The 27,455-nt window shown below is 38.5% G+C and overlaps 3 protein-coding genes and 1 long non-coding RNA gene across 4 annotated transcripts; 2 read left to right on the top strand and 2 right to left on the bottom strand.

The window, feature by feature from the left end:
* The first annotated feature begins 9,188 nt into the window (after positions 1-9,188).
* Positions 9,189-9,578, top strand: LOC138910220 (uncharacterized). The gene has a single exon (XM_070201445.1). It carries the CDS (start codon positions 9,189-9,191, stop codon positions 9,576-9,578), a length of 390 nt encoding a protein of 129 aa, XP_070057546.1.
* Positions 9,579-19,211: 9,633 nt separating this feature from the next.
* LOC138910667 (uncharacterized) lies at positions 19,212-20,041 on the top strand. The gene is made up of 3 exons (XR_011415814.1): positions 19,212-19,344; positions 19,599-19,693; positions 19,808-20,041. It is a non-coding gene; the product is annotated as an uncharacterized lncRNA (long non-coding RNA).
* A 1,376-nt stretch (positions 20,042-21,417) lies between these two features.
* Positions 21,418-21,747, bottom strand: LOC138910219 (uncharacterized mitochondrial protein AtMg00810-like). The gene has a single exon (XM_070201444.1). It carries the CDS (start codon positions 21,745-21,747, stop codon positions 21,418-21,420), a length of 330 nt encoding a protein of 109 aa, XP_070057545.1.
* Positions 21,748-24,525: 2,778 nt separating this feature from the next.
* On the bottom strand, positions 24,526-25,065 carry LOC138910218 (uncharacterized). Its single transcript, XM_070201443.1, has one exon. The coding sequence runs from the start codon at positions 25,063-25,065 to the stop codon at positions 24,526-24,528; it is 540 nt and encodes a 179-aa protein (XP_070057544.1).
* Between the last annotated feature and the right edge of the window lie 2,390 nt (positions 25,066-27,455).

Here is a 27,455-nt window from a genome sequence, read left to right as displayed (position 1 = left end):
AGTATTGGACTGCCTCTACTTCTTCAAATCCCACATAAGAGTTCAAAGCACAAGAGTCGAATCGGATTTTCAGATTTCGCACTTTTGCCACCTTGGTACCCTTCTTAATGTGATCCACATTGGCATAAAATTCTTTAACCAAGTGCTCATTTGCATCGAGGACGCTTTGGGTGATACATTTCCGTCCTTTTCTCTCCTAGAACTATCTGAGGACATTTGGGTTGTGCTTGTTCAAATCCTTCATCAAGAATTGTCGCTCAAGAGTGAGCGATCTCTGGGGCTACCACTCTCTAAATCTATTGAAGGCAGTCAAGCTGGCAAATCTGTCTTCCCATATCTTCCTTCTCCTCGACCTCTCTAAACACCCCACTGTGGCATTACCCCCTCTACCATCGTCCGGGACATCATCATCATCATCAACATTGATTGGTGCAGCTGGGGCATATGAGAAAGAGGGCTTAGAATCTGGGTTGCCCTCTTCCGAACCTTCAGAAAAACTAGCAGCGGAAGATGACACCAAGTGGAATATACCCGTGACTTGTTGTGATTGGGCTTCCGACTGTGCTTGCACGGAGTTACCCTTAGAAGCTCCCCCAAATGGGAGATACTCACTGGTCTTCAGGAACTCTATTGGCGGTTGGTTTCTTGCCTATGGTCCTCTGAATGGCAAGTGGTAGGTTACTCTTGCCTCGGCTTGGGCCTCGGGAGGGTTCTGCCCTCCAATTTGATGTATCTACTCTACCACGTGATCTAACCATCGTCTGCAATTCATAACAATAAGAATCAGTTAGAGTTCAGGTTCATAGGACACAGATATATGCATGACAGTTGCAGGCTAGTTGTGGAAAAATAGAAGAGGCAATGCGGACCGCACAAAAATGAGTGCGGTCGCACTTCCAAGTGCGGACCGCACAACCAAAAGTGTGGACCGCACAATGTTAAGTGTGGCCGTACAGCCCCAGGTTCAGAATACTGGGTTCTCTGATCATTCATCAGTGCGGACCGCACAATTTTGCTGCGGACCACACAATTTCACTGCAGACCGCATATTTTTTAGTGCGGTCCGCACAATTCAAGCACATAGAAGCCCTAAGTTAAAGGACTGCAGACCGCACAAAAATGTGTGCGGCCGCACAATTTGAATTTCACGGGTAGTAAACTAGGGTTCATGCAATTTTTCATAATTTAGACATGGTTTGCATGAATTGACAAGCTTAGTGGTCTACCCAGTCCCTAATTAACATATACGAGGCTACCCACATGATTTTGAAGCACATATTAAGCACATTCGACACTTATAGGCCTAAAAATAACTAAACTAATCAAAGAAAACAAGAACACAAATTAAGAAGAAAGAACAAAAATCTAACATGGATTGAACATACCAGTAGTGAATGACGCAGATGAGAATCTAACTTGATGAAATGAGAGAAGATTTAGAGTTAATGGGGTATGTACTGTGCTTGCTTAGGGCTTGATATTTCAGAGAGTGTAAAGTGTGAAAAGTTATGAAATGCCCTATTTATAGGTTGACCCATCGGGCCCAGAACTTACCTGAGCGCGGTCTTTACTCCTTACCTGTACCTTGGAAGAATTTATGTGGTCCGCACAAGAGTGAGTGCTGCTGCAAAATTTGTGCGGACCGCACAATTTTGTGTGCGGCCGCAAATTGTTAAGGAAAATTGACAGGCCAAACTTCAGAGACCATGCATCTTTTATCTTCCAGTTGTGTGACCGCACACAGAACTGTGCGGCCGTAGAGTGATTGTGCAGTCCGCACTTTTATGACACTTAGCCAATTTTTCTTGCACAGTCCCTACAATGTACACCCATTCCTGCATACACTTCAAAACTAGTTAGCACAAAACAAAGCTATCTAACAAATAAGAAAAATAAGAAAAAGAAAAAGGTACATGGGTTGCCTCCCAAGAAGCGCATGATTTAATGTCGCGACACGACGCAGATTACCAATCATTTGAAATGAAGAACCGCCACAATGTGGCCATCATCAACCTTACAAAGATAATGTTTAACCTGGTGCCTTTTGACTCTAAACACCTCATCATTCTTATTTTTCAAATCTAGAGCACCAAAGGGGGTTACATTTACCACTTAAAAGGGGCCACTCCATTTTGACTTCAACTTGCCCGGAAACATCCGTAACCGTGAATTGAACAATAGCACAAGATCACCCTATTTAAATTCCTTGTTGTGGATGTACTTGTCATGTAGGTACTTCATCTTCTCCTTGTAAAGAGACGAGTTTGTGTAGGCATGATACCGGAATTTATCAAGCTCATTCAATTGTGACATCCTTAGATTTGCCGTGACATCCCATTCAAGGTTCAACTTCTTCAAAGCCCACATGGCCTTATGCTCAAGTTCTACCAGAAGATGGCATGCCTTCCGAACACTAACCATTATGGAGACATCCCGATCGGTGTTTTGTAGGTCGTTCTATAAGCCCAAAGAGCATCATCAAGTTTTCTTGACCAATCCGTCTGGTTGGCATTTACTGTCTTTGACAAAATACTCTTTATCTCTCGGTTGGAGACTTCAACTTGTTCGCTTGCTTGAGAATGGTAGGGGGTTGATACTTTGTGAGTGACGCCATACTTTGTGAGTAAGGTATCAAAAGCCTTGTTGCAAAAATGCGAACCCCCATCACTAATAATGGCTCTTGGGGTACCAAACCTCATGAAGATGTTCTTTTTCAAGAATTCCACCACACTCCTTGCTTCATTGTTGGGCAAAGCAATGGCCTCAACCTATTTAGATACATAATCCACCGCAACTAGAATGTAGTTGTTCCCATAAGAGCTAACAAACGGACCCATAAAATCAATACCCCTCACATCGAAGATATCTATCTCCAAAATAGTGGTGAGAGGCATTTCATTCTTATTTGAGATCCCACCGGCCCTATGGAATTCATCACACCGCTTGACAAGCTCACTAGTATCCTTGTAGAGAGTAGGCCAATGGAATCCACAACTCAAAACTTTTGCCGCCGTTCTTGCTCCACCATGGTGAACACCATACGGTGAAGAGTGGCAAGCCTCAAGAATACTCATTTGTTATTCCTCCGGCACACATTGTCGGATCACACCATCGGTACATATTTGGAAAAGATACGGCTCATCCGAATAATAGTCAAGGCAATCCCGTTTGAGCTTCTTCCTTTGGTTTGAAGATAACTCATTCGGTACAATGCCACTCACAAGATAGTTTGCTAAGTCGGAGAACCATGGCATCCCGGTCATTGAAACGGCTAGGAGTTGCTCCTCGGGAAATGAATCATTGATCTCAAGGCCGTCATGTGGCCTCCCCTCCTCTTCCAATCGGGACAAGTGGTCCGCCACTTGATTCTTGCTACCCTTGCGGTCTTGAATCTCTAGATTAAACTCTTGCAATAGAAGCACCCACCGTATTAGTCTTGCTTTAGAATCTTTCTTGCTCATCAAATATCAGAGCGCCGCATGGTCGGTGTGAACAATCACCTTTGTACCCATCAAGTACAGGCAGAACTTTTCCATAGCAAAAACAATAGCAAGGAGCTCTTTTTCGGTCACTGTGTAGTTGACTTGGGCATCATTCATGGTCTTACTAGCATAATAGACCGGATGGAAGATTTTTTTGATACGCTGCGCCAAAACTGCTCCGACCGCCATATCACTAGCGTCACACATGAGCTCAAAAGGCAAGCTCCAATCCGGTGCAGTGATAATAGGAGTAGTATTCAACTTGAACTTGAGCAATTCGAATGCCTTCATACAATCCTCGTTGAAATGGAACTTGGCATCCTTCTCCAAAAGTTTACACAAGGGGTTCACCATATTAGAAAAGTCCTTGATGAATCGGTGATAGAACCCCGCATGACCCAAGAAGCTCCTCACTCCCTTCACGGATGTAGGGGGAGGGAGTTTGGAGATCACCCCAATTTTGGCCTTGTCGACCTCAATACCATGATTTGAAATTTTGTGGCCGAGGACTATGCCTTCTTCGACCATGAAGTGACATTTATCCCAATTCAAAATCAAGTTTGTCTCCTCACATCTTGCCAAAACCTTATCCAAGTTGTTCAAGCAATCATTGAAAGAATTTCCCACCACAGAGAAATCATCCATAAAGACCTCAAGAATATCCTCCACCATGTCGGTGAAGATGACCATCATACACAGTTGAAAAGTTGCTAGTGCATTGCATAACCTAAATGGCATCTGCGATAATGTGAAAGTACCATAGGGACAAGTGAAAGTAGTCTTTTCTTGGTCCTCGGGAGCAATGAGAATTTGATTGTAGCCGGAATATCCATCAAGGAATCAATAAAAAGCTCGTCCGGCCAACCTGTCAAGCATTTGATCAAGAAATAGAAGCGGAAAATGATCTTTCCGAGTGACTTTGTTGAGCTTCGGATAGTCCATGCACACTCTCCACCCGGTCACCATTCTTGTAGGAATCAATTTGTTCTTGTCATTGGTGACCACTGTCATTCCCTCTTTCTTTGGGACACATTGCACCGGAGAGGTCCACGAGCTGTCGGAAATGGGAAATATTACCCCGGCATCCAACCACTTTATGATCTCCTTCTTTACCACCTCTTGTATTGCTTCATTTAACCTTCTTTGATGTTCAATGGAGGGTTTGGCATCCTCCTCCAAAATAATCTTGTGCATGAAAAAGGCAGGGCTTATACCCCGAATATCCGCCAGTGTCCATCCTATAGCTTTCTTCCTCTTTGAAGCACCGCCAAAGTAGAATCTACCTGCACGTTAGTCAAGCAATTGGAAAGAATAACAGATAAACTAGAACATGGGCCAAGAAACTCATACCTAAGATGTGAAGGCAATGACTTTAACTCCAAAGTGGGAGGCTCCTCGATCGAGGGCTTTGTTAGAGGAGTCTTCCAGTTCTCAAGATCAAAGGAACATTTTCGGGGTTCATAAGTATACGACCCCATTCCTTGTAATGCATTTACACATTTCACATAGTAATCCTTCTCATCATCATCATGATTAAGCAATACGGCCTCCAAAGTATCATCAACATTCATCATGGCACTAGAATCATCAACAATCACCTCGGTGACTAAGTCCACAAACGAACAAACTTTGTTGCTCTTCGGTTACCTCATAGATTTGCACACATAGAAAACCACCTTTTCATCGCCCACCCGAAAGGTGAGCTCACCGGCTTTCACATCAACAAGAGCCTTCCTCGTAGCAAGGAAAGGTCTACCCAAGATAATAGGCACCTCATAGTCCACTTCGCAGTCAAGAATCACAAAGTCCGCCAGGAGGATGAACTTATCAACACGAACCAACACATCATCAATAATACCCAATGGTCTCTTCATAGTATGATCTGCCATTTGTAACCTCATAGATATAGGTCTTGGTTGCCCAATTCCCAAAGTTTTGAACACCGAGTAGGGCATCAAGTTGATACTCGCCTCTAGATCACATAGAGCTTTGGCAAAGTCGGCGCTTCCAATAGTGCAAGGGATTGTGAAAGCACCGAGATCTTCAAATTTTGGAGCCATTGAGTGCACAATAACACTCACTTGATGTGTCATCTTGATAGTCTCACAATTCATTGAACTTTTCTTTGTCACCAAATCTTTCATGAACTTAGCATAACCGGGCATTTGTTCCAACGCCTAAACCAATGGCACATTAATGGATAAGCTCTTCATCATGTTAATAAACTTCTTGAATTAGTTCTCACTATTTTGCTTGGCGAGACTTTGAGGGTATGGACGAGGAGGCCTTGGCATTGGTGCCTTGGCCTTTGGCACCACCGATTCCGGTATGTCAATAACGTGTTCCCTAGACGGGTTCACTTTTTCTTGGGTCTCCTCCGCACTCTCATCAATGTCAATTTTCACTTCTTCATTAGTTTGAACCACATTGCTTAGAATCTCATCTTCTTGAACCACTACATCATCAACCACAATTCTTCTTTGATTTGAGGTGGTTGCATCTCCACCTCTTCCACTCCTTGTTGTTACAGCCATGGCATGTCCCGTGTTGTTCCCACCCTTCGGGTTCACCACCATATCACTACGTAGTGCCTCCTTAGGACGAGTGTTTAAAGCTTGCGAGATTCACCCCAATTGAACTTCCAAGTTGTGGATTGAAGTGTTGTGAGAGGCTAATTGAGCAGCGGTGTCGGCATTTTTCTCCATCATTAGTTTGAACATATTTTCAATCCGTCCCATCTCATTGTTGGAAGAACTAGAACCTTGTGACAGATAAGGAGGGGGGGTTGTTTGGTTTTTGATACATCGGGGGCCTTTGAGAGCCCGGCCCCCGATTCCCTTGGTTACCGTTCCAACCCCCTTGGTTGTTGCTTCCCCAATATCCTTGATTGTTGCCACCCCAATTGCCTTGGTTGCCTTGATTATTCCAATTGCCTTGATTATTGTTATTGTTCCAATTACCTTGATTGTTGGTACCACCACTCCAATTGCCTTGGTGGTTTTGATTGTTCTAATTTCCTTGATTTCCTTGAGATCGCCATTGTTGATTCAGGCCTTGAGAGTTGTTCCTTTGCCCTTAGTAATTGTTGATGTATTTCACTTCTTCTTCTTGCTCATTATACGAATCACCTTGGTCATACCCACTATCATCTTGCATGAATTGTTCCGGACGGCTTTGCCCTTGTTGACTTTTTGCCGTCTCTTGTTCATCATCATATTTACACCTTCCATCGCATTCACTTGTTTAGGCCCTTGAACTTGTTGCAGCTTAGCTTTGGCCAATTGGTTCATTGTGGTTGTTAACTCTGCGATAGCTTGCCCATGATCATGTAGTTCCTTGTGTAGGTGAATGACATTGGGATCACCTTACGAAACATTGGCCCTACTTTGCCATGCCGATGAGGTATCCGCCATCTCATCCAAAATTTCACAAGCTTCGGCATAAGGTGTGTTCATGAAGTTTCCACCGGCGAGTTGATTTACCACACATTGATTTGTTGTGTTGATCCCCCTGTAGAAGGTTTGTTGGATCATGGCCTCGGTCATATCATTATTCGGGTACATTTTAACCATGGTACGATATCTTTCCAAAATCTCGTGCAATGGCTCATTGGACTCTTGCTTGAACGCTAGAATTTCATCCCGTAGTGTAGCCAGGTGCCCCGGAGAGAAGAATTTGGCAATGAATTTTCCGGACAACTCATCCCATGTATGGATGGAATGATTGGGCAATCTCTCTAGCCAGTCCAATGCTTTTTCCCGTAAAGAAAAGGGAAATAACCTCAACCTCAGCGCATCCTCAGAAACATTGGTTTGCTTGCTCCCCCAACAAGTATCGACGAACCCCTTGAGATGCTTGTAAGCATTTTGATTTGGAGCCCCAGTGAAGAATCCCCATTGCTCAAGTAGTGTCAGCATCACGTTGGTGATTTGGAAGTTGCCCGCCCTAATACGGGGCGGGACTATAGCACTTGCATAACCCTAGTTCGGCAACACCCGGTGCGCTGCCACTCTTGGTGGAGGTGAGGGAGGGATGGGAACATTATCATGAGGCGGTCGGCCTCGCCTATAAGCAATTCAAAAACAAAATTAGTGACTCAGGAGGAAAAGAAGATAAATCATACAAAAACCTAGATATATAGCTAACTCCCTGGCAACGGCGCTAAAAATTAATGTCTCCCAAACTCACACCACAAATATAGGTAGTGAGGCGGTCGAAGCAATAATAAAATCCAACGCAAGTCGGGGTCGAATCCTCAGGGAGTTAGAATTGGGATTAGGTATATATTTAGTGTAATTGTACGATATGCCTTAGATTACACTTCTACATTCTTTTTTGTTGTTTCTACTTATACTTTAAACTATTAATTGCAATTATAAAACTAGAAGACAATATTTTTGGTTTTGGTTGTTTTCCAAATGATTAAAGATCTAGGGTCGTGAATTCACCTAGGTGGTTATCTAATGGGTTGTAAACTCTAGGGCAAGTTTTATTGGTCGGGGTTGTAATATACCAATCACTCACAATTATCCACTATATACCTCTTGGTAGTTTGAGTGATTTTGCCCAATTTGGCTTTCTCAAGTCCAAATGGGCATTGCACAAAATAAGTGATAAATGCTCAAGTCGGGTCTTACTATCTCTAGATTCAACCCTTTAAATTGGGGCTATCAATTTCTTGAGTTCATCCCAATTTCTTGTTAGCCAAGTTTTCCTAGACTTAGTCTCTCTTTCTCAAGTAGAGACTAAGTCAATTAGGTATGAATCAATTTTGCAATCATTAATTCTTGAATTCAAGCAAGAACTAGGCTAAATATCACTAACCCAATTACAAACAAGTCCTAAATCAAACACCCATTAAGTACCAACACTAGGGTTGGGCTACAACCCTAGCTAGAAATTTAGTTACTCATGAAAAATGAAGGAATACAAGAAGAAATTAAGATAGAATGCATAATAATTGATTAGGGAAACAAAATCTAATATTTTGAAGCTAATCTAGTACAATATTACTCAAAACAGTAAAGAAAAATGTCTCAGGTGCTCTCCCAAAAACAAAACTTACCCTAAAAGTGACAAAAAGTTCTATTTATACTAAGCTGAAAATATCTGATAAAAATGCCCATGCGGAGGTTGTGCGGCCGCACAATTCTGTGTGCGGTTCGCATTCTGAGCTTGACTGGTCAACTGGGCCTTCTGCGGTTGCATAAAAGTGGGATGCGGCCGCACTTCATTTGATTGTGCGGACCGCACAATTCTGAGTGTGGCTGCACACTTGAACTTGGACTGGAACATGGCTCTCTGATTTCTCTTCTGCGGACCACACAATTATGAGTGCGGCCGCACTTGTCATCCTGCGGCCGCACAATTATGGTGCGGTCCGCATATCTTCAGCCTGCCCAATAACTAAATCTTTGAATCTCCTCTTGTGCGGTCTGCATACTCTGAAGGACATCTGATAGTGATATTTTATTGTTCTACGGCCGCACACAGTATTGTGCGGTCCGCACTGTGGGCCTTTTTACTTTGTTTTGGTCCTTGTCTATTTTTGACTCCTTTATGAGTTGATTTTGACTTCTTTGGATCGTCTCCCAATATTCCTGCACGAAAGCATATTTTATTAGTTCTCGGGATTACCTTTAAGCATTTTTGAGCTAAAACGCAAGTAAAAGAGAGAAAATAAGCGGTCAAAATCCCTACTTATCAATGGGTGAGATCGAGGCTCGGTTGCAGCAGAGTGAAAAAGAGAAAATGGCCCATAGCCAAGAAGCCGATCAACTACAAGAAAAGCTTCAAGAGGCTAAGGCTAAGTGGGTCGAGCTTCATGACGTTGTACTCGCCGCTGCCGAGCGCGAGTCTGCCTTCGAAGATCAAATCAATAATTTGAAGGCAGACTTACACTCAAAAACTAAAGAGGCCAATCCTTTCGAGGAGAAGAGGGTCAAAATGGAAGAGAAGTTCAAGAGAAACATGGAGAAAAAATGGATCCATTTAAACACAACTATTGAGCTCGATTCTCGCCTCAACACCATGAGGTCCGAAAGGGACGACCTTCAGGTTGAAACTGATAGACTCCAGGCAAAGCTCCAGGACTAAGAGGATTCCCTCGTATTTGAGAAGACTTATGCTATATATCATATGATGATTGCATCATCAAGGCCCGTGAACTGGAGCTAACTGCTCATGAAAACCTTCCTGCTCAGCCCGCTACAACTGACTCCTCGAGTACCGGTTTTGAGTACTCGAGAACCGAAGGGGAGATTGAAGAAGATGAAGGCCCCAAACTGGTAGTGGATCCGCCTCCCTCTACCGGGGGAAATGTAGATCTCTCTCTCCCTTCGGGTTCTGGCGGTAACGATACATAGCTTCTTTTTCTTTTTCTTTTTCTTTCTCTTTTTTTACTTTGTACTTGTGCAAAATCTTTCACCGAGTTTGGCAGTTGACAAATAAATAAATAATTTTTGCTTAATTGTTGTGCAAAATATATTTTTTTGTGTTTAATTGATTAAAGCTTCGGGTACATTTTTATTTGATTGCTTTTGATTTTAGGTATAAATTCTTCCAGAATTAATTCTTTACTATGAGGGTTTCATAAGAGAGGGCCCTTATGTTTATGGTGCTCTTGAATAGGACGTCTCTTGTTCATTCCGGCACAAGTATTTGAAGTTTTTGTCAACTTTCAAACGATAAAATTAACTCATCATTTGGACAAGAAATAAGAAAAAAATAAAATGACTTTATTTTATTCCTTCTATCTTTAAAAGTACATAAACATTTATTTGCTAAAGTAAATATAATTGTCAATACATGTGACTAACTTGTACAACTTATTTCTACAAGGATGATCATGCAGTCCCCGGTCCTGATGAGATATTATTGATTTTAGTTCTAGTAGTCCCTGGTTTACATGTCATTCCTGGTGCCGTATATGATATTATCCCCCCAGTGTTCATGCGAATTCGAACGCTGGAAGTCCTGCTTCACCTATGGAAACGACTTGTAAATTGTTAAATAATCTTTTTTTAATAATTAAAGACAAGGTTTGCCATCGAGTCAAAGATTATTTAACAATCGACATAGCTGCTTACCATCGATGTGAAAGTTTTATTGCCTTGATATTTAAAGGTCTTTCCTTTGCCGATGATGCTTACTTCGTAGTATGCTTTCAGTTGCTGCCTCATTAAAAACCTTGCCAGAAAATCAAATTGGGATAAAAACTGGACGAAGAAAAAAAGAGTGCAGCACATACTTTCAGTACTGGCGGGATCTATCACCAAGAATACCTACTCGTACGACCCTTTACTGGTGATGGCTGAAACCCGGTAAGGACCTTCCCATATTGGTCCTAGCTTCCCGAGTGCTTTGAGTCACCTTCTTAAAACCAAGTCTCATACTTTGAGTAATGAAGATTGTCCCTGCGATTATAATATCTTTCCATCATTTGCTTTTGAGCCATCATCCTCATGTATACCAAGTCCATGTGTTTGTCTAGCAAGTCCAGCCTCAGCAGCAATGCTTCATTATTTGCTTCTTCATTTGTTTGGAAAAACCTTAAATTTGGTTCCCCTACTTCTACTGGTATAAGAGCTTTCACATTATATACGAGAGAAAAAAAGTGTTTCTCTCGTGCTTGACTTCGTCGTTGTCCGGTATGCTCATAACACACCCGGTAGCTCTTTGGGCCATTTTCCTTTAGCACCTTCTAGCTTCTTTTTAAGGTTTTGGATAATCACCTTATTACTCATTGAACAATATTACTGGAGTCATATTCTTTCATCTTTGTTGAAAATCCCAAATTAGACAATGCATCTTCTTCCACATTTCCTTCTCTTGGGATGTGTAAGATCGGCCATTCTCTGAATCGTGCAAGCAATTTCTGAACCTTGTTCACATACTGTTACATGCGCTCTTCCTTTTTGTCAAAAATCCCGTACACTTGGTTTACTACCAGTTGGGAATCACACTTTATCTCTATGACCTCGGAGCTGAGTCCCCGGGCTAGTTCAAGTCCTGCAACTAAAGCCTTATACTTGACTTTATTGTTAGTTAACGGAATAGTTTTAATGGCTTGCCTCAAGGTTTCTCCCAAGGGTGTAAACTAGGACTATCCCGAGACTGAACCCTTTTATATTGGAAGCTCCATCCGTAAACAAGGTCTAAACTCCTCAAGTCGTTTTTGACACCAACACTCCTTCCTTAGGAGCTAAGGGTATTAATCTAAGACTAAAATCGGCCACGAAGTCGGTTAAAACTTATGACTTGATCGCAGTCCTGGGTTTGTACTCAATATCGAACTCACTAATTTTGACTGGCCATTTAGCCAAATGGCATGACAATTCAGGCTTGTGAAGGACATTCCTTAAGGAAAAGGTTGTCACAACGGCTATTGGGTGGCATTGAAAATAAGGCCTAAGCTGTCGAGAGGCAACTACAAGAGCTAAGCTTTCGAGAGGCAACTACTGGGTTGAGTTTCATGTTATGCTTCCTTAGGACATCAAAAGTCTCTTGGAGGTATCTCAAAAGATCTCCTGCATTCAAAGAATTGACTAACATGTCATCAATGTACACCTCTATTGTCTTACCTATCTGATTTTCAAATATTTTATTAACGAGCCTCTGGTAAGTGGCTCCGGCGTTCTTAAGCCCAAATGGCATCACATTATAGCAATATGTGCCAAAGTTCGTTATGAATGAAGTTTTTTTTTCTAATCCTCCGGGTTCATCTCAATTTGATTGTACCTAGAGTAAGCATCAAGAAAACTCATTAACTCTTGTCTGGTCATAACATCAATCATTTGATCAATGTTCGGTAATGGGAACGAATCTTTAGAGCATGCCATATTTAAATCCTTATAATCTACGCACATTCTAAATTTGTTATTCTTTTTTGGAACTATAACTATGTTGGTTAACCATTCTGGATATTTTCCTCCCGAATCAAACCAATGTTCAGTAATCAGGTTACCTCTTTTTTAACAAACCTATTCCTGACCTTCGCTATCGGGAATTTCTTTTGCCTTACCGGTGGGAAGTCTGAATCCAAACTTAGCTTGTGCAAGGCCACCTATAATGGGATACCTTTCATATCCGAGTGCGACCATGTGAAGCAATCTGTGATAGCTTTAAGAAAATTTATAAATTCTAGCATGAGTTAGGGATTGAGTCTTATTCCCAAGTGGAACTTCCTTTCCGAAAATTCTTTGAAGAGAGCCACTTACTCGAGTTCGTCTGCAGTTGACTAGGTCGCATCAGTCTCCTCCGGTACCTGAAAATATCTCGGCACCTGGTGGGATTCCGACGACTCCTCGTCTTTATCGTCTTCATTCGAAAAGGGAGAAGGCATCGTCTCCTGTAATTGCATTCGTTGGACTCTTTTTCCTTGCTGCTAGAAATATTTACCGCATTCATCTCCCTTGCCACCTGTTGGTCTCCCCTTATTTGCTTAACTCCTTCTGGCGTTGGGAATTTTAACAACTGGTGATATGTTGAGGGCATAACCTTCATCTCATATATCCATGGCCTTCCAAGGATTACAGTGTAACCCATATCGCCATATTCCACTTCGAATAGAGTGGTATTTGTTACTCCTTCATCGTGTGGGGGTAGAAAAATCTCTTCTTGAGTTGTCACACTTGCCAAGCTGAAGCCAGCTAATAGCTTTGTCGCTGGAATGATGCTTCCGATCAATTTTTCTTGCCCCAAAACTCTCTATTGTATTATGTTGGCTAAGCTTCCTGGATCAACCAAAACACATTTAATTTTGAAATCTAAAACATTGAGAGAGATTACGAAAGCATCGTTATGTGGCAGGAGAAGTCCGCCAGTGTCTTCCTCCATGAAAGTGACATCATTTTTTGTGAGTTCTCGAAATCTCTTGTTGTGAGTCATCGATATCTTCATTTTCTTTGTTGTTGAAAAGGTTACACTATTGACCTCATTTCCTCTGAAAATTATGTTGATAGTCACCTGAGGGGAGGGTTCTGCCACCTTCGAAGGCTCTGCATTGTCTCATTTTCGGCCGTAGTTATTCTTGGCTTGGTCACTTAAAAAATTCATAAGGTGTCCATTCTTCAATAATGTCGCCATCTCTTCACGAAGATGTCGACATTCCTTAGTTCTATGGCCGTGAGTCCCATGGTATTCCCACCATAAACTGGGATCCCTTTGGTTTGGATCGAATCTGATTGGTTTCAGGAACTTCTTTGACATTCTTCATTGTCGGTACCAACTCTACTAAACTGATGTTAAAATGTAATGTGATAACCTGGGATATGTGGAATCCCGGGCCCCTGGCATCCCCTTCTCTTATAACGACCTGCTATTCTGACCACAATCGATTTTTTTATCTCGAGCAAACTTATCCGATGACCGAAACTCTTTGCTGCTACAACCTTCAGTTATTTCGAACAGTAGGAAATGATCCCTAAAGAAATGCCGATCCGCATCAAATTCGCTTTTAAACTTGTCCTGGTTTTTATCTCGATCTCGTCCCTTAGTTGATACCAGGAACCCGAGCTGATCGTCTTCTATCCTTATTTTTGACTCATAACGATTATAGACATCTGTCCATGTGATTACTTGAAATTCGAGCAGGCTTTCCTTTAACTTTCGCGAGGCGCCAGAGCTTCATGGATTTAGACCTTTTGTGAACTTCCCTGTTTCCCACTCATTTGGTACTGCCAGTAATTCTTTCTAGAACCGGATCATGAATTTTCCAAGCAGTTCAGACTCACCCTGTGCAATCCTGAATATGTCTGCCTTTCTGGCTTGAACTTTCCTTTCCCCGACATGGGCCTTAATAAACGAATCTGCAAGCATCTCAAAAGAGTCAATTTAATATTCGGTAAGAGATAATACCATGTCAGGGCCCTTTTTGTGAGGGTTTCGCCAAACTTCTTTAGCAAGTCTGACTCGATCTCATGTTGAGCTAAATCGTTGCCTTTCACAACCGTGGTGTAGGTTGTGCTGTGCTCCTACAGATGTGAAGCCTCATCGTAATTTGGTATGTCTGGCATCTTGAACCTTTTTAGAATTAACTCTGGTGTTGCACTCGGTTTAAATGGCAATTGTGTGTATTTTTTCGAATTCGGGCCTTTTAGTACCGGTGGTGCACCCAAAATCTGATCCATTCGAGCATGAAACTCCTTCGCATTTTGATCCATTTGTTCATTCATTTCCTTCATAATCCTCACGAGCTCGATTTTGAAGGGATCATTCCAATTGTTATTCCCAAATCCACTACTAGTTCCACCGGCACCTCTCCCCTTGGGGTGTTATTATCGACTCTCTGAGCCGTTTGATTTGCAGGAACACTAGGAGGAATAAGGCCCCCTCCGTTTGCATTATTGGAGGCGGCGGATAATGCTTGTTGTAACTCCGTCATTGCTCGATCCTGCCTGGAAAGATGTTTCATGATTGCTTTCTGCTGCTCTCTCAGGATTTTAATTGTTTTCACGAGATGTTCCTCCTCCGCATCATCGGGAGTCGGTTCCCGCACATACCGAGGATACTGGCTATCATGAACCGGGGTAGCCTCATCCCCTTCGTTGCGAGTCTTACTGATTGAGTCATCGTATTGGGACAATTCTTCGTGCCCCTCAAAGTTGTGCGTGATGTTGACATCATTAGCTGCCATATCTTTTTTTTTTTTCATTAAGGAAAGAATCAAAACAAATTAATAATAAAGGTAAGGATCAAAGCAATTACGCAACTATCAAAGGTCAAACTATTTACCCGTAAAATAATACAATTAAATTTGTTGCGTGGATTATAAACAAGAAAATTAATTTAATCCAAAAATAATAAGGAAATAAGATTAAAATTGAGATTAACAATTGAAATTGAAGACGATGACAAGCCTGACTTTGGATGTTATGCCTGCAAGGACAAGAGTGAGAGCAACAATCAAGAACAAGTAAAGTTATTTATTTCAAAGCAAAAGTAGTAGAATATATCCTTTTTTGTGTAGAATGTTTTGTGCCTTACAATGGCTGCTGAGCATGCTATTTATAACTTTTACCTAGGAAAAAGAATCCTAAGATCAAGCCCCTCTTAAATGATAATAAAAGGAGTATTAATGAACGCGTAACTACAGGCCATGGATGTTGATATTCTGTGCAACGGTTGCCCATTTAATGCTAATGAATATTCCCTCGTTGAAGGCTATCCGATGACAACCCTTTGGCCTTCGATCGCCGATTGCATTTCCTTCGGTACCGAACACACATAACGTATTCAGTGTTAGTTATCGCATGACTTGTCTTCTGTCTATATTCGGTTCCACATGTCTTGTTACCATTCGATCATCCGTTGTAAACCAATTTAACCCCATACATTATACACTATGATACACATATTTGTACAAGGATTATATATATTATACATCTGCTGCCTATTTTTAGTTTAAGCGATTGAGTGAGCGACTATTTTGATTAATTCTTCAAGTTTTCTCTATTTTTCGTAGTCGAAAATATAGGTATGTTAGATTGGCTTTACCTTATTTAGCACAAGTAATATAGTTCGAGTTTGGATCATGAGACATGGGGCATCATTATAAGATGTCTATAAATATAGGAAAAACGCAGATTTATTTTAACTCTTGGAGTGTGAAAATCTGTTCCTTTAGTTTACTTCGTAAATGTCTTTCTAATAAAGAAGAGTTAACTTTTTGTAAGTCATTAGATAAGAATCACTTTAATTTGAAGCTTCTAAGAGAAACTCTAGGTAAGTACTCTAAGTAATTTGGCAAACTCTTGAATTTTTCAGATATTCAAATTGTAAACCTTTCAATCCTTTTAAGTAAGCGATTAAAAAAGAATCAGCTAAACTGAAACTTTTCAGGAAACTCTAGGTAAGCATTTTTGGCAAACTCTTAAATTCTTCATATATTTTTCCCGTAAACCGTTGAATTTCACCGTAAGCCATTTAAATAATATTTTGTAGGGTTATATTTTTTCTATTCGTAAACCATTAAATTATTTTAATTTGTACCAATGCCTCCTTCTTTGGTGCTTGATTTTTAGGATTAATTTCAGTTTTGCCAACCCTAGCCGACCGTTAATTTTTCTCCTTGATTTTGAAATGTTACGTTGAGCTTTCTTCTTTTATAGTATAGAAAACTCTTAACTTTTCAATTTCTTTTAAGCCTGGCTTTCCACATTTAATTTGTAATTCTTTTTATTTAACTTTTTTTTGGTTTATATTTTAGGTTGTGCTGAAACTATTTAAGAAGTTGAAAAGAAGCAAGATTGCATCAAATCTTAAAAAGGAATAAAATTTCTCTTTATTCTTTTTTCACCTTCCATAATGTAATTAGTAAGAAATTAATCAGGGGTGCATGGTCCACTTTTGTGGGCCATTTTTTCATATTTGAGGGTTTCATTTACCTATAAATATAGCCATATCCTCCTCATTTCTTCACCACATCTCAAGAGTCAAAGGGTAATTTCCTTTTTTTTTTTGTCCTCTTTTTCTACTCCAATTAACAAAATATTTTTTTCCCACATTTGAGGGTTTAATCTTTCTAACTTTCTTCTCTTTTGTAGCTGCACCCTGCTTGTACAATCACCTGCAGATCTTATAGAACAATCACCATTGTATCTTTCTAAGAACTATAAAAAGTGGAGAAAGATTTTGAATCCTATGCATATAACGTTATGTCTTGCTTGTCGGTGTCTTCCTTAGTTATACTTTGAATGCACAAAGTATTCTCAAAAATAAAAATTAGTAACTACAACCTAACTTTGATTTGATTTTGTTTTTCTTTATTTAGGTATGTATTGATAGACATTCTAACATTTCTCTTTACCTTTTTTTGTATAGGTTTGTGTTGGTTTTGATTGTTACGTGAACTTGCTGTGAACTTGCTCCGGTTAAGATTGTACGTAAATTATAACTTCTTGTTACATGTAGAGGCACTTTTTTGTTGTCCTTTTTCTCCTTTTCATTATTTGAAGTTTATTATTCGAACGTTACATTCTCTTTTTTTTTTCGAGATACATCATTACATGGATTGCTTCTTTTTTTTTTTCCTTATTCAATTAATTATAAAGATTCTAATTTTATATCGCAACTAATTACATTAATCCACCACAGATTCTCTAATTACATCATAATTGTTAATTGTCTTTTTTTCTTCATTTTTAATTGTCCTTCAAGTTAAAAAAAGCATGAAATCTATCGGAGCATAATAAGTGTAGGAACTAAAAACGAGAACATCAAATCTTGCTATCAATTTCAAATTAAACATGTTGAAATGAACAAGAAAAAATGAGAAATCATATGTATATGTAAAATATTAATATGTAAGATCATGGGATGATGAGCTAGATACTAATGACTTGAGCTTAGCAGGCATGTAATAAATTTTACCACAGTTTTAACTATCTTAATATAACTTATCTTGTTCTTTCTTTTCTTTTGCTTTATACTTTCTTAATAATCTTTCCAGTTAGCTTATTACAAGAACAATTCTCAGTTAATGGGCTAGATATGTTTAGACTAGATACGTTTGTTATATGTTGTATACTATGTGCTGCAATACTTGACTAAATTTACATGAAATTAATAATTCTGTTTCCTATTTTATGACCCTCAGGAAACTTTTGAAACCAAAATGTCGTCAAGTACACAGGGAAGCACCAACAACATTAATGATCAAAACAATGTTAACTCAACCTCTGCTGAAATTGAGTCATCGAGTGCAACTGTGTCTGCTGATTCTCCTGTACAGCAACAACGTCAAATACTCTTTGGTTCTTTTCTGGTAACTACAGATCAAAGTGCTCTATTCATTAGTATAGTTTCTTCATCTTTTAATGTTACCATTAATGAAAATTGATTTTTTTCTTTCAATACTATAGTAAGTTATTATTTTCTGCGAATTAATATATGTAATTACAAGCTAATACACATTCTTTTGATTTGGTTGATAAGGACCAAAATGCTACTACAAAGGAAGGTGAGTTTAACATACTCGTGCATGAAAAGATGGGGAGTGTGTCACAAGGGAACATTCTTGCACCAAGGTATACATTTCACTTATTTCATTTGCAATATCAATTCATGTATTATAGTTAATTATCCACTTATTGTATGTTCGTTATTAATAAAATATCCTTCACTAATTTACTAAACTTTACAATTTATAATTAAATAAATTTTAAAAAAAAATTCTATAAACTCATACTCTTTTACTTGACAGGCCTGCGATTAATCAACATCCCGAACTTAATTTTACCCTAGGCCCAAATTTATCTCTAGAGGTATGCTTGTTTGTCCTTGACTTCCTTTCCTTTATTATAATGTGTTTATGTATTTTAAATATTTGCCATATTTGGGTGATGCTTTGCAATTCAAATTTACATGTACATCATTTTTTAATTTCATTTTTTGTTATTGGGATACAATGCCAACTCTATTCAGGCTCCCCTTCTTGCTGCAGAAAGTCCAGTAGCTAATAGTTCAAGGGTATAACTGTCAAAATCATATATAAATTTTATCTATTCTTGAGTTGTTATGTAAATAAACTTCTTAGAAATAATATTTTGGAATGATCCTCTCTTTTTAATATAAAATGGATATAGGCTAATCATGCACGTGGTAGAATGCCATCCACTGGATCATCTTCTCGTTCTGGAGTATGTTTCATCTCTAATTTATTTTCAAATTTATATTTCTCTTACCTTCATAGATTTCTTCATTTTTTTTTTTTTGCAGAAGATTTGTACGTATAATAGTTTAAAACATGTAGGAGTATATTTTTAATTTCTTTTATGGGATGAATGCAGAAAGAGGTTGTTGAGGGAGAAAACACAGCGACGCAGAATAGCCAGCCGACAAGAGATTCTCCCTGGGTTCGCAGGTAACATCTTTTAGATAAAAAATAATAAATTAAAAATAACTTTTTGATTTTCTATAATGAAAAATATGTTTCCAAATTTTAGTTTTTCAAAAGCAAAATCAAATCAAACCGAAACGCCATATTAGCCATAGTACTATTACACAGGTCTAAAAGTTATCACAAATTACAAAAGCACTTATCAATTTAAATACTTAGAACATGAAAATAAAAGAATTCAAATGTGAAATAATTATAATTGTTTACTTGAAACGTAGGCCTATTAGCAACATGCTATATGATCCAAGCTATGCTGCAAATGGTGAACCTGTGGATCCTTACTTGCGTCTGCTGAAGCAGAATCCAAATTTCTGTAAGTTATTTTCTGCTTTGGTATTTCTATTTTATTCTTGAAATATAAAGCCAAAAAATAGTCTATTCTATAATTTAAAATTTATAAAAGTTTATCTGCACCTTTTCTATGCAGGTATTACTCCAAAGGAACGTGAGTGATTATGCAGCTGGCATGGATCTGAGTAGCAAGGAGCCTTTGTGGAACCTTCTCCTTCTTCTGTTTTTCTTTTTACATCTTTCATTTCTATTTAGCAGAAAATTTATCGAATATCTTCGGTATAAGTTTTATATTTTTGATGGCGTTGTTGCCTGTTTCAAATTATGTATTGATCACCACATTTCTTCCTTAACTCTTCAAGTTCATTGATTCGTGTTTCGTAGTTAAACATTGTTGTTACGCTTTACATTGCCATAGATTTGACTTGAGACATATAAAAGGACTTATTACATGTGTCATGATAAGAAAGTGCCGTAGCCAATCACATATATTATATTCATTTTAAACTCACTAATTTAAATCATAAATTTGCCTAGGGGTTAAAAAGCAAATTTGCATTGCTCTCCTTCATGCACGCGAGCAATTCGATCTATTTATATATGTTTGCAACTCAACACGCAGTTATGAACAATAGGCTTATGGAATTCTATAATTCAGGCCAAGGGGAGAATTCTTAGGTGTTTGTCCTAATTTTCTTACCATATTTTGTTTTCCTATTTATTGATTTTCTCACTGTGTGGAGCTTCATATCTTAGCTCATCCATGGAGGCGCAGAGAGTGAGTTCAGAAAAAGAAGCTACTGTTGTATATTGATTTTAATGAACTACTGTACAACTCTATTTATAATTAAGTCTACTGACTAACTAATTGGACAGCTCACATCCAGCTATCAACTAACCACTAACAACTTAACTAACAAACCACTTAACTGCCCAGTTTAGCTACTAAGCTGTTTTGAGCTAACTACTAATCTTAATACTCCCCCTCAAGTTGGAGGGTGTAAAATGCTGAGCACTCCCAGCTTGCCTAACAAGTACAAATGTTGAACTCTCCCAAGCCCTTTTGTCAGCAAGTCTGCATGTTGATTTCTAGTCCCCACATAATGTGTTTTCAGCTCTCCTTCCTTGATCTTGTCTTTTATAAAGTGTCAATCGATCTCTATGTGCTTAGTCCATTCATGAAAGATAGGATTTGTTGCAATTTGAAGTGTTGCTTTGCTATCACAAAACATGTCCACATGCTGCTTGATCTGGACTCCCAATTCTGCAAATACCCCTAAGAACCAAACTGCTTCTGAAGTTGCTGCAGCTAGACTTCTGTATTCTGCTTCAGCTGAGCTCCTTGACACAGTTTGTTGTTTTTTTGATTTCCAAAATATCAAGGAGTCCCCATACTTAACTAGAAATCATGTGACTGATCTCCTAGTATTGGGACATGCTGCCCAATCTGCATCACAGAAGGCTGTCTGCTGCTCCACTATTCATCATTATGACCATTCCTGGTTCCAGTTTTTCATACTTCACAATCCTTAATGTTGCATCCCAGTGTGATTTCTTTGGAACTTGCATGAATTGACTTAGTGTTTGTACTGCAAAATTGATGTTTGGTCTTGTGATTGTTAAGTACAACAATCTCCCTATTAGTCTCTGGTAGGCTGTCACATCTTCCAATGGATCATCCCCTAAAACACTCAAATGTTTGTCATGCTCTATTGAGGTGAACTTCTGATTTGTGTCCAAAGGTGTTCAGACTGGTTTAGCTCCTCCCAGTCCTAAGTCTGATATCAATTGCAATGCATATTTTCTTTGGTTCAACAGGATTCCCTTGTGTGATCTCAACACTTCTATCCCAAGAAAAAACTTCAATTCTCCAAGATCTTTCACCTTAAACTTCTGATGCAATACTCTCTTGGCCTGTTGAATTAGACTATCACTGCTTCCTGTGATCAAAAGATCATCTACAAATACTAACAGCACCACTATGTCACCCTTTTCTTTCTTAGTGAACATAGAATAGTCATGTAAGCTTTGACAGTAGCCTGCATCAACCAAAGCCTCTGACAGTTTATGTTCCATTGTCTTGAAGCTTGCTTCAGACCATATAAAGATTTCACTAATTTGCACACCTTTGTCTCCCCCTGTCTCCTGAAGCCTTGAGGAAGCTCCATATAAACCTCCTCAAACAAGTCTCCCTGTAAAAATATATTATACACATCCATTTGAAAAATGTTCCAGTTCCTTGAGGCTGCCAATGCAATAACATACCTGACTGTCATCATTTTAGTGATTGGTGAGAATGTTTCATAATAATCCAATCCCTCTTTTTGGCTGTAGCCTTTTGTAACTAGACTTTCTTTGAACCTCTCAATTTTACTATCAGCTTTGTATTTTACGTTGTATACTCATTTTGATCCAATTGCATTCTTGCCTTTGGTAAGATCAACTATCTCCCATGTGTTATTGTCTTCTAGAGCTTTGATCTCCAGCTTCATAGCTTCTATCCACCTCTCATCCTTTGAAGCCTCCTGAAATGTTTGTGGTTCTATGATTGCTGAGATGTTTGCTACTAACTTCCTGCCTTGTGCAGACAACTTGCGATAGGAAATGTAGTTTGATAATGGATATGCAATGTCCTTCTATTTTCCTATTTTAACATAGTCTTCAAGCCATAGTGGTGCTTTAGTAGTTCTACCAGACCTCCTCAGGTTAGTGTCTGTTGAGCTGGCATCAGGAACTTCATCTCTAGCATTATCAGTTGTTGGTACACTGTCAAGTATTTCAGCCATTTCTTCAACCTCAGCATTGCCAAGATGTTCATGTTCAACAGAATCAATATCAGCTTGATTAGAAACCGTATCAGCATCTGCAACTGTATCAACATCTGCAGGTGAATTTGCATCTGCTGCATCTGCATCTATATTGTGTACATCATGAGCTTGTTGATTATTCTGTTGATGAGCTACCTGAGTGTTAAGAGATCTTCCCCTCTCAGGGGCTATATCAAAGACATGACAAGAATCAAAAACAAATAAGTGAGCTTCAGTTGGCTTAGCAAAGGGAAATATATGTTCTTTGAAAACAACATCACGGCTCACAAAATACCTGTTGCTACTGAGATCTAAGAGTGTGTAACCCTTTTGAGTAGTGGAATAAAATAAGAAAACTGCTGCTCTTGCCCTTACACCAAACCTTTCATTTCTTATAATAGTGGTGGCATAGCAAAGATATCCAAACACTCGCAAATGATCAAGAGATCATGGTGGCCTTATATGCAATAATTCATGAGGTGATTTGCCTTGTAGAACTTCAGTAGGTAGTCTATTAATAAAGTAGATAGCCCTCTCGACACATTCTCCCCAGTATCTAGTTGGAACTTGAGCTTGAAACTTTAATGCTCGAGCAATGCCTAAAGTATGCTTGTGTTTTCTCTCAGCTACCCCATTATGCTGAGGGGTATACATACAACTGCTTTGGTGAATTATACCATATGAACTGAACAAATCAGTACACACTTTGTTAAAAAATTCTGTTCCATTGTCAGTTCTAACCACCTTAATAACAGTAGAAGAGTCTTTATTAATGGGAGAAGCAACCTTAGTACAGTAGCAACATCACTCTTCATTTGTAACAAGTAGACCTATGTAAATCTGGTATGATCATCTACTATAGTAAGAAAAAATGCTTTCTATCATGAGTAGGTGTCCTATAAGGACCCCATACATCCATGTGAACCAATTCTAAAGGTTTTTCACTAATAGTATGACTAGTAGGAAATATTAACCTGCTTTGCTTAGATAGTGGGCAAATAAAATAATCTTTATTAGTATCTACATCTAAAACTTTATCCTTAAGGAATGACATGTGCTTCATAGTCTTGATTGAAGCATGCCTCAGCCTTCGATGCCAAAGACCACTGTCTATTGTTTTTCCTTGTACTACTGCACTCTTTACTAGATTCTTCACACTGTTTTAATTATTAATTTGCCTCACAATGTATAGACCTCCTTGCTCTTTACCAACCCCCTTCACCTTGCCAGTGAAGAGGTCTTGAAAAATACAAAAATTAGGAAAAAATAGGGCAACACAAGAGAGACTCTTGGTCAGTTTGGATACAGACAACAGATTGTATCTGAAATCTGGAACATATAGCACATCTTTAGCCTTCATACTTTCAAGGAATTCAGCAATTCCTATGTGTGTTATATTTGATTTAGCTCAATTAGGTAAGTGAACTTCTTCTTTAGAAATCAATTCACTAACATCTGTTAAGGTGTTAAGGGAAGAAGTAATATGGTGAGAGACACTAGAATCTACAATCCACTCGGTAGTGCCTAAATCTACCATAAAAGATGTGGCAATACCTGCCAAATTAACTTGAGGTGCAACAACATCCTTGTTCCCATTCAGCATGCCAAGAATATGTTTGTACTGCTCTTCTGTAAAGAAATATCCACCTTTTGCAGGTTCACTAGCAACCTCACCTTCCACTGCCTGAGACCTCTTGTCTACCACATTGTTCCCAACTGCATTATTGACAACAAACTTCCTCTTTGTCTTAAAGTCAGCCGGGTAGCCAATCAGCTTGTAACAATTCTCCTTCAAATGCCCCTTCATATTGCAATACTCACATTAAATATAAGGCTTCTTTCCTTTATATGGTTATTCACGGCCTACATGTATATCCATAGAATCAATCTTCCCTGTCAAAAGTGGAAAAGGTTGTGACATTTGACTCCCATCCTCTACAATCATAGAATATGCTTGATTTAAGCTGGGTTCTATTGTCTTCATAAGTATTTGTCTGCGAGCCTGCTCATATGACTCATTTAAACCACTGAGAAATTGTAGCAATCTTTATTGCTGCAAATGCTCAATGTAGTCCCTCGACTTAGGACAGTCATAGCCAGGAGAAGGAACAAGAGCATCATACTCTGCCCAAAGTTCCTTCAGTTTTGTGAAATAGGTCGCTACTGAATCAGTCCCTTGCGAAATTGTGGCAATCTCCCTACGTAATTGGAAGATGCGAACACGATTCACCTTATCAAAACATTCTATTAGATCCTTCCAAACCAAATGAGCACTAGATGCGTACACAATTTCACTAAGTAGGTCCGACGATACAATGTTCATGATCCAAGACAGGAAAATTGTGTTACAGGTTTCCCAATCCTCATGCAATTCAGTCCTAAATTGATCCTTTCTAAAAGTACCAGTCATGAACCCTAATTTTTGCTTAGCTTGTAGTGCAATTCGCATTGACCTTCGCCAAAGCCCATAATTCTCATATCCTATTAATTTTACTGGGATTAGGATCGAACCAGGTGTATCAGAAGGATGGACATACAAAGGATGTGTATGATCAATTTTCTCTCCAACTTTGTCAACATTTGCCATTGTCGCATAACAGAGAAATCTCGTATCGAAGAAGAAATTGAAGACGAGCTAACCACGAAATTGATTACCGGAAGAAAAACTCACAACGAGCATGCGATCAAATTACCGCTCTGATACCATGTTGATTTTCTCACTGTTTGGAGCTTCATATCTTAGCTCATCCATGGAGGCGCAGAGAGTGAGTTCAGAAGAAGAAGCTACTATTGCATATTGATTTTAACGAACTACTGTATAGCTCTATTTATAATTAAGTCTAATGACTAACTAATTGGACAACTCACATCCAATTGTCAACTAACTACTAACAACTTAACTAACTAACCACTTAATTGCCCAATTTAGCTACTAAGTTATTTTGAGCTAACTACTAATCTTAATACTATTACTTGAAGGAAGTGCAATATATTTACTATAATTGAGTTTTTTTCCTAAAAGAAAATTATAAATCTTCCATATTTGACTAGTCTTTTTTCTTGGAGGAAAATATTTTAACTTTTGTAAATTAAGGATCCTTTCTTATCATTCAGTAGCATCCACAATATAGTCATAAGGCGTTTGAGTATCTTATTTAGGGGAAGAATTTGTGAGACAAGTGTTAGCCTGCCACTTGTGCCTCTTTATGAGGTTTCAATATTCTGTACTCTCTTTTATATAGTGGATTGCCCATCTCCGCCTGGATATAGGTCAACCACGTTAAATGTTTGTATCGCTTTTGATATATTTCTCTTTTGATGCCTGATTATTTCGATCCAAACACAGAAGGTGCTGTAATTTTGATGAGGTGGTTAACTTAGTTTGATAAGGGATGACAATATCAATTTTAAGAGTTTCATCCTTTCAGTTTGAGTCCCGTTCAACTTCTCTTGGATCTTTTACTCTTTGGATAGATAAAACTTGATAAGGATTCCACAGTGTTGATGAAAACAAGGGAAATAATATTTTAGATCCAATTGATATTGTCCAATTGGTTAGTTTGGAATCTGGTGAATTGGTTATTATACTGGACAGGACTCTAGCTAATTCTTATTCAAATGCATGACTTGATATTGTCTTTTTATTCAAATACAAGTCCATGCAAAATTACGTTAGGAAGAAGTTGAAATATTACAATTTATCCACCAAAACATTATCTTTCAAAATATTTTTTAAGGATATAAATAGAGTTCAGATAATCAGTGTACATTACGTGAAGGAAAAATTAAGAACCCATAGTATTTAAAAATCAATCTCTTAAAACTTTGAATACAAGTATACAACTAGGAGTAATATTGTACTAGTACTTTTAGGCCTTTACGAAAGCCTATATTTTAGGATTTGAAATCTAGGTTCCAACAACAAGCTCTTCATTTTGATAATAGTTTACAATTCTTTGTAATTTTCTACTATTCTAAGTAGAATTAAATAAATAACTTTAAAAAGAACTAAAAACAATTCTAATGTCAAATAAATTTTAAGTCCCTAGCAATAAATCACTTGTCATAATTAACTTCCCATGTTATATTGCTTGTAAACCCACGTTTCTGTTCGGCCGTATTTATTATTTGACATTGTTTTCAACAAAATGAAATTAATTTGCCATTTTGCTTATCTCGGTACAAATAATATTTAACTCATTTTATAACTTTAATCGTATAACTCTGTGAGAATGTTTAGTTCCATTTTGTGCTTTGGTTGTGTCAAAACTTTATCGCTGAGTTGGCCAAATTATTTAATTTGTGGGAACTGATTGTCGAACTTTAACAATTATATTTAGAATCTCAGGGTCAGAGCTAATGTTTGGTTTACGGGGTCCGAACCTTGTAGCTTTTGGCCGAACCTTTATATTTATTTTAAGAAATTTACTAAGTATAATTAAATTATTAATTAAAACTCAATTACTTAAACAGACTAGAATCTTAGACCCATAAGTTTCAAATATTGACTTTGCCTTTGTTTATCATACGAGTTTTATGACATTTAACATAAGATACTCGTGCAATGCACAAACATAGAAACTGATATTAAATTATAAAAGCACGAATGTTTCTGTCACAACCTTATTTTTCCCTCCGTAGGATGTCGTGATGACACCTAGTTTCTAAGACTAGGTAAACCTAATAATTTGCGGAATAACTGAATAATAAAACTGAAGCTCAAATCTAAACATGTGATATAATTCAAACTACGATTCAAAATCAATACATCTAAAAAAATCCGGTAGAAATAAGTCACAAACTTCTAAGAATTTATTCTGAGTGTTTCAGTACATTAGAGTCTAAAGAGAAATCAGGAAGACAACATAATAAGGATAGAGGGGGACTCCGAAGTCTGCGGACGCTGACAGATGTACCTTGAAATCTCCGTATACATCTAGTTCACTGATATTTGGTCTGGTAGGAAGTACCTGGATT

This window comes from Nicotiana tomentosiformis, chromosome 4 (assembly GCF_000390325.3).
Source record: "Nicotiana tomentosiformis chromosome 4, ASM39032v3, whole genome shotgun sequence".
NCBI classification, from domain to species: Eukaryota; Viridiplantae; Streptophyta; class Magnoliopsida; order Solanales; family Solanaceae; genus Nicotiana; species Nicotiana tomentosiformis.
The sequence above is the reverse complement of the archived record's forward strand: the minus strand, read 5'-3'. Positions and strand labels throughout refer to the sequence as shown.

Coding starts and splice junctions, on each gene's coding strand:
- LOC138910220 (XM_070201445.1), top strand. CDS start 9,189: ATGGGTGAGATCGAGGCTCGGTTGCAGCAGAGTGAAAAAGAGAAAATG.
- LOC138910219 (XM_070201444.1), bottom strand. CDS start 21,747: ATGGAACATAAACTGTCAGAGGCTTTGGTTGATGCAGGCTACTGTCAA.
- LOC138910218 (XM_070201443.1), bottom strand. CDS start 25,065: ATGGCAAATGTTGACAAAGTTGGAGAGAAAATTGATCATACACATCCT.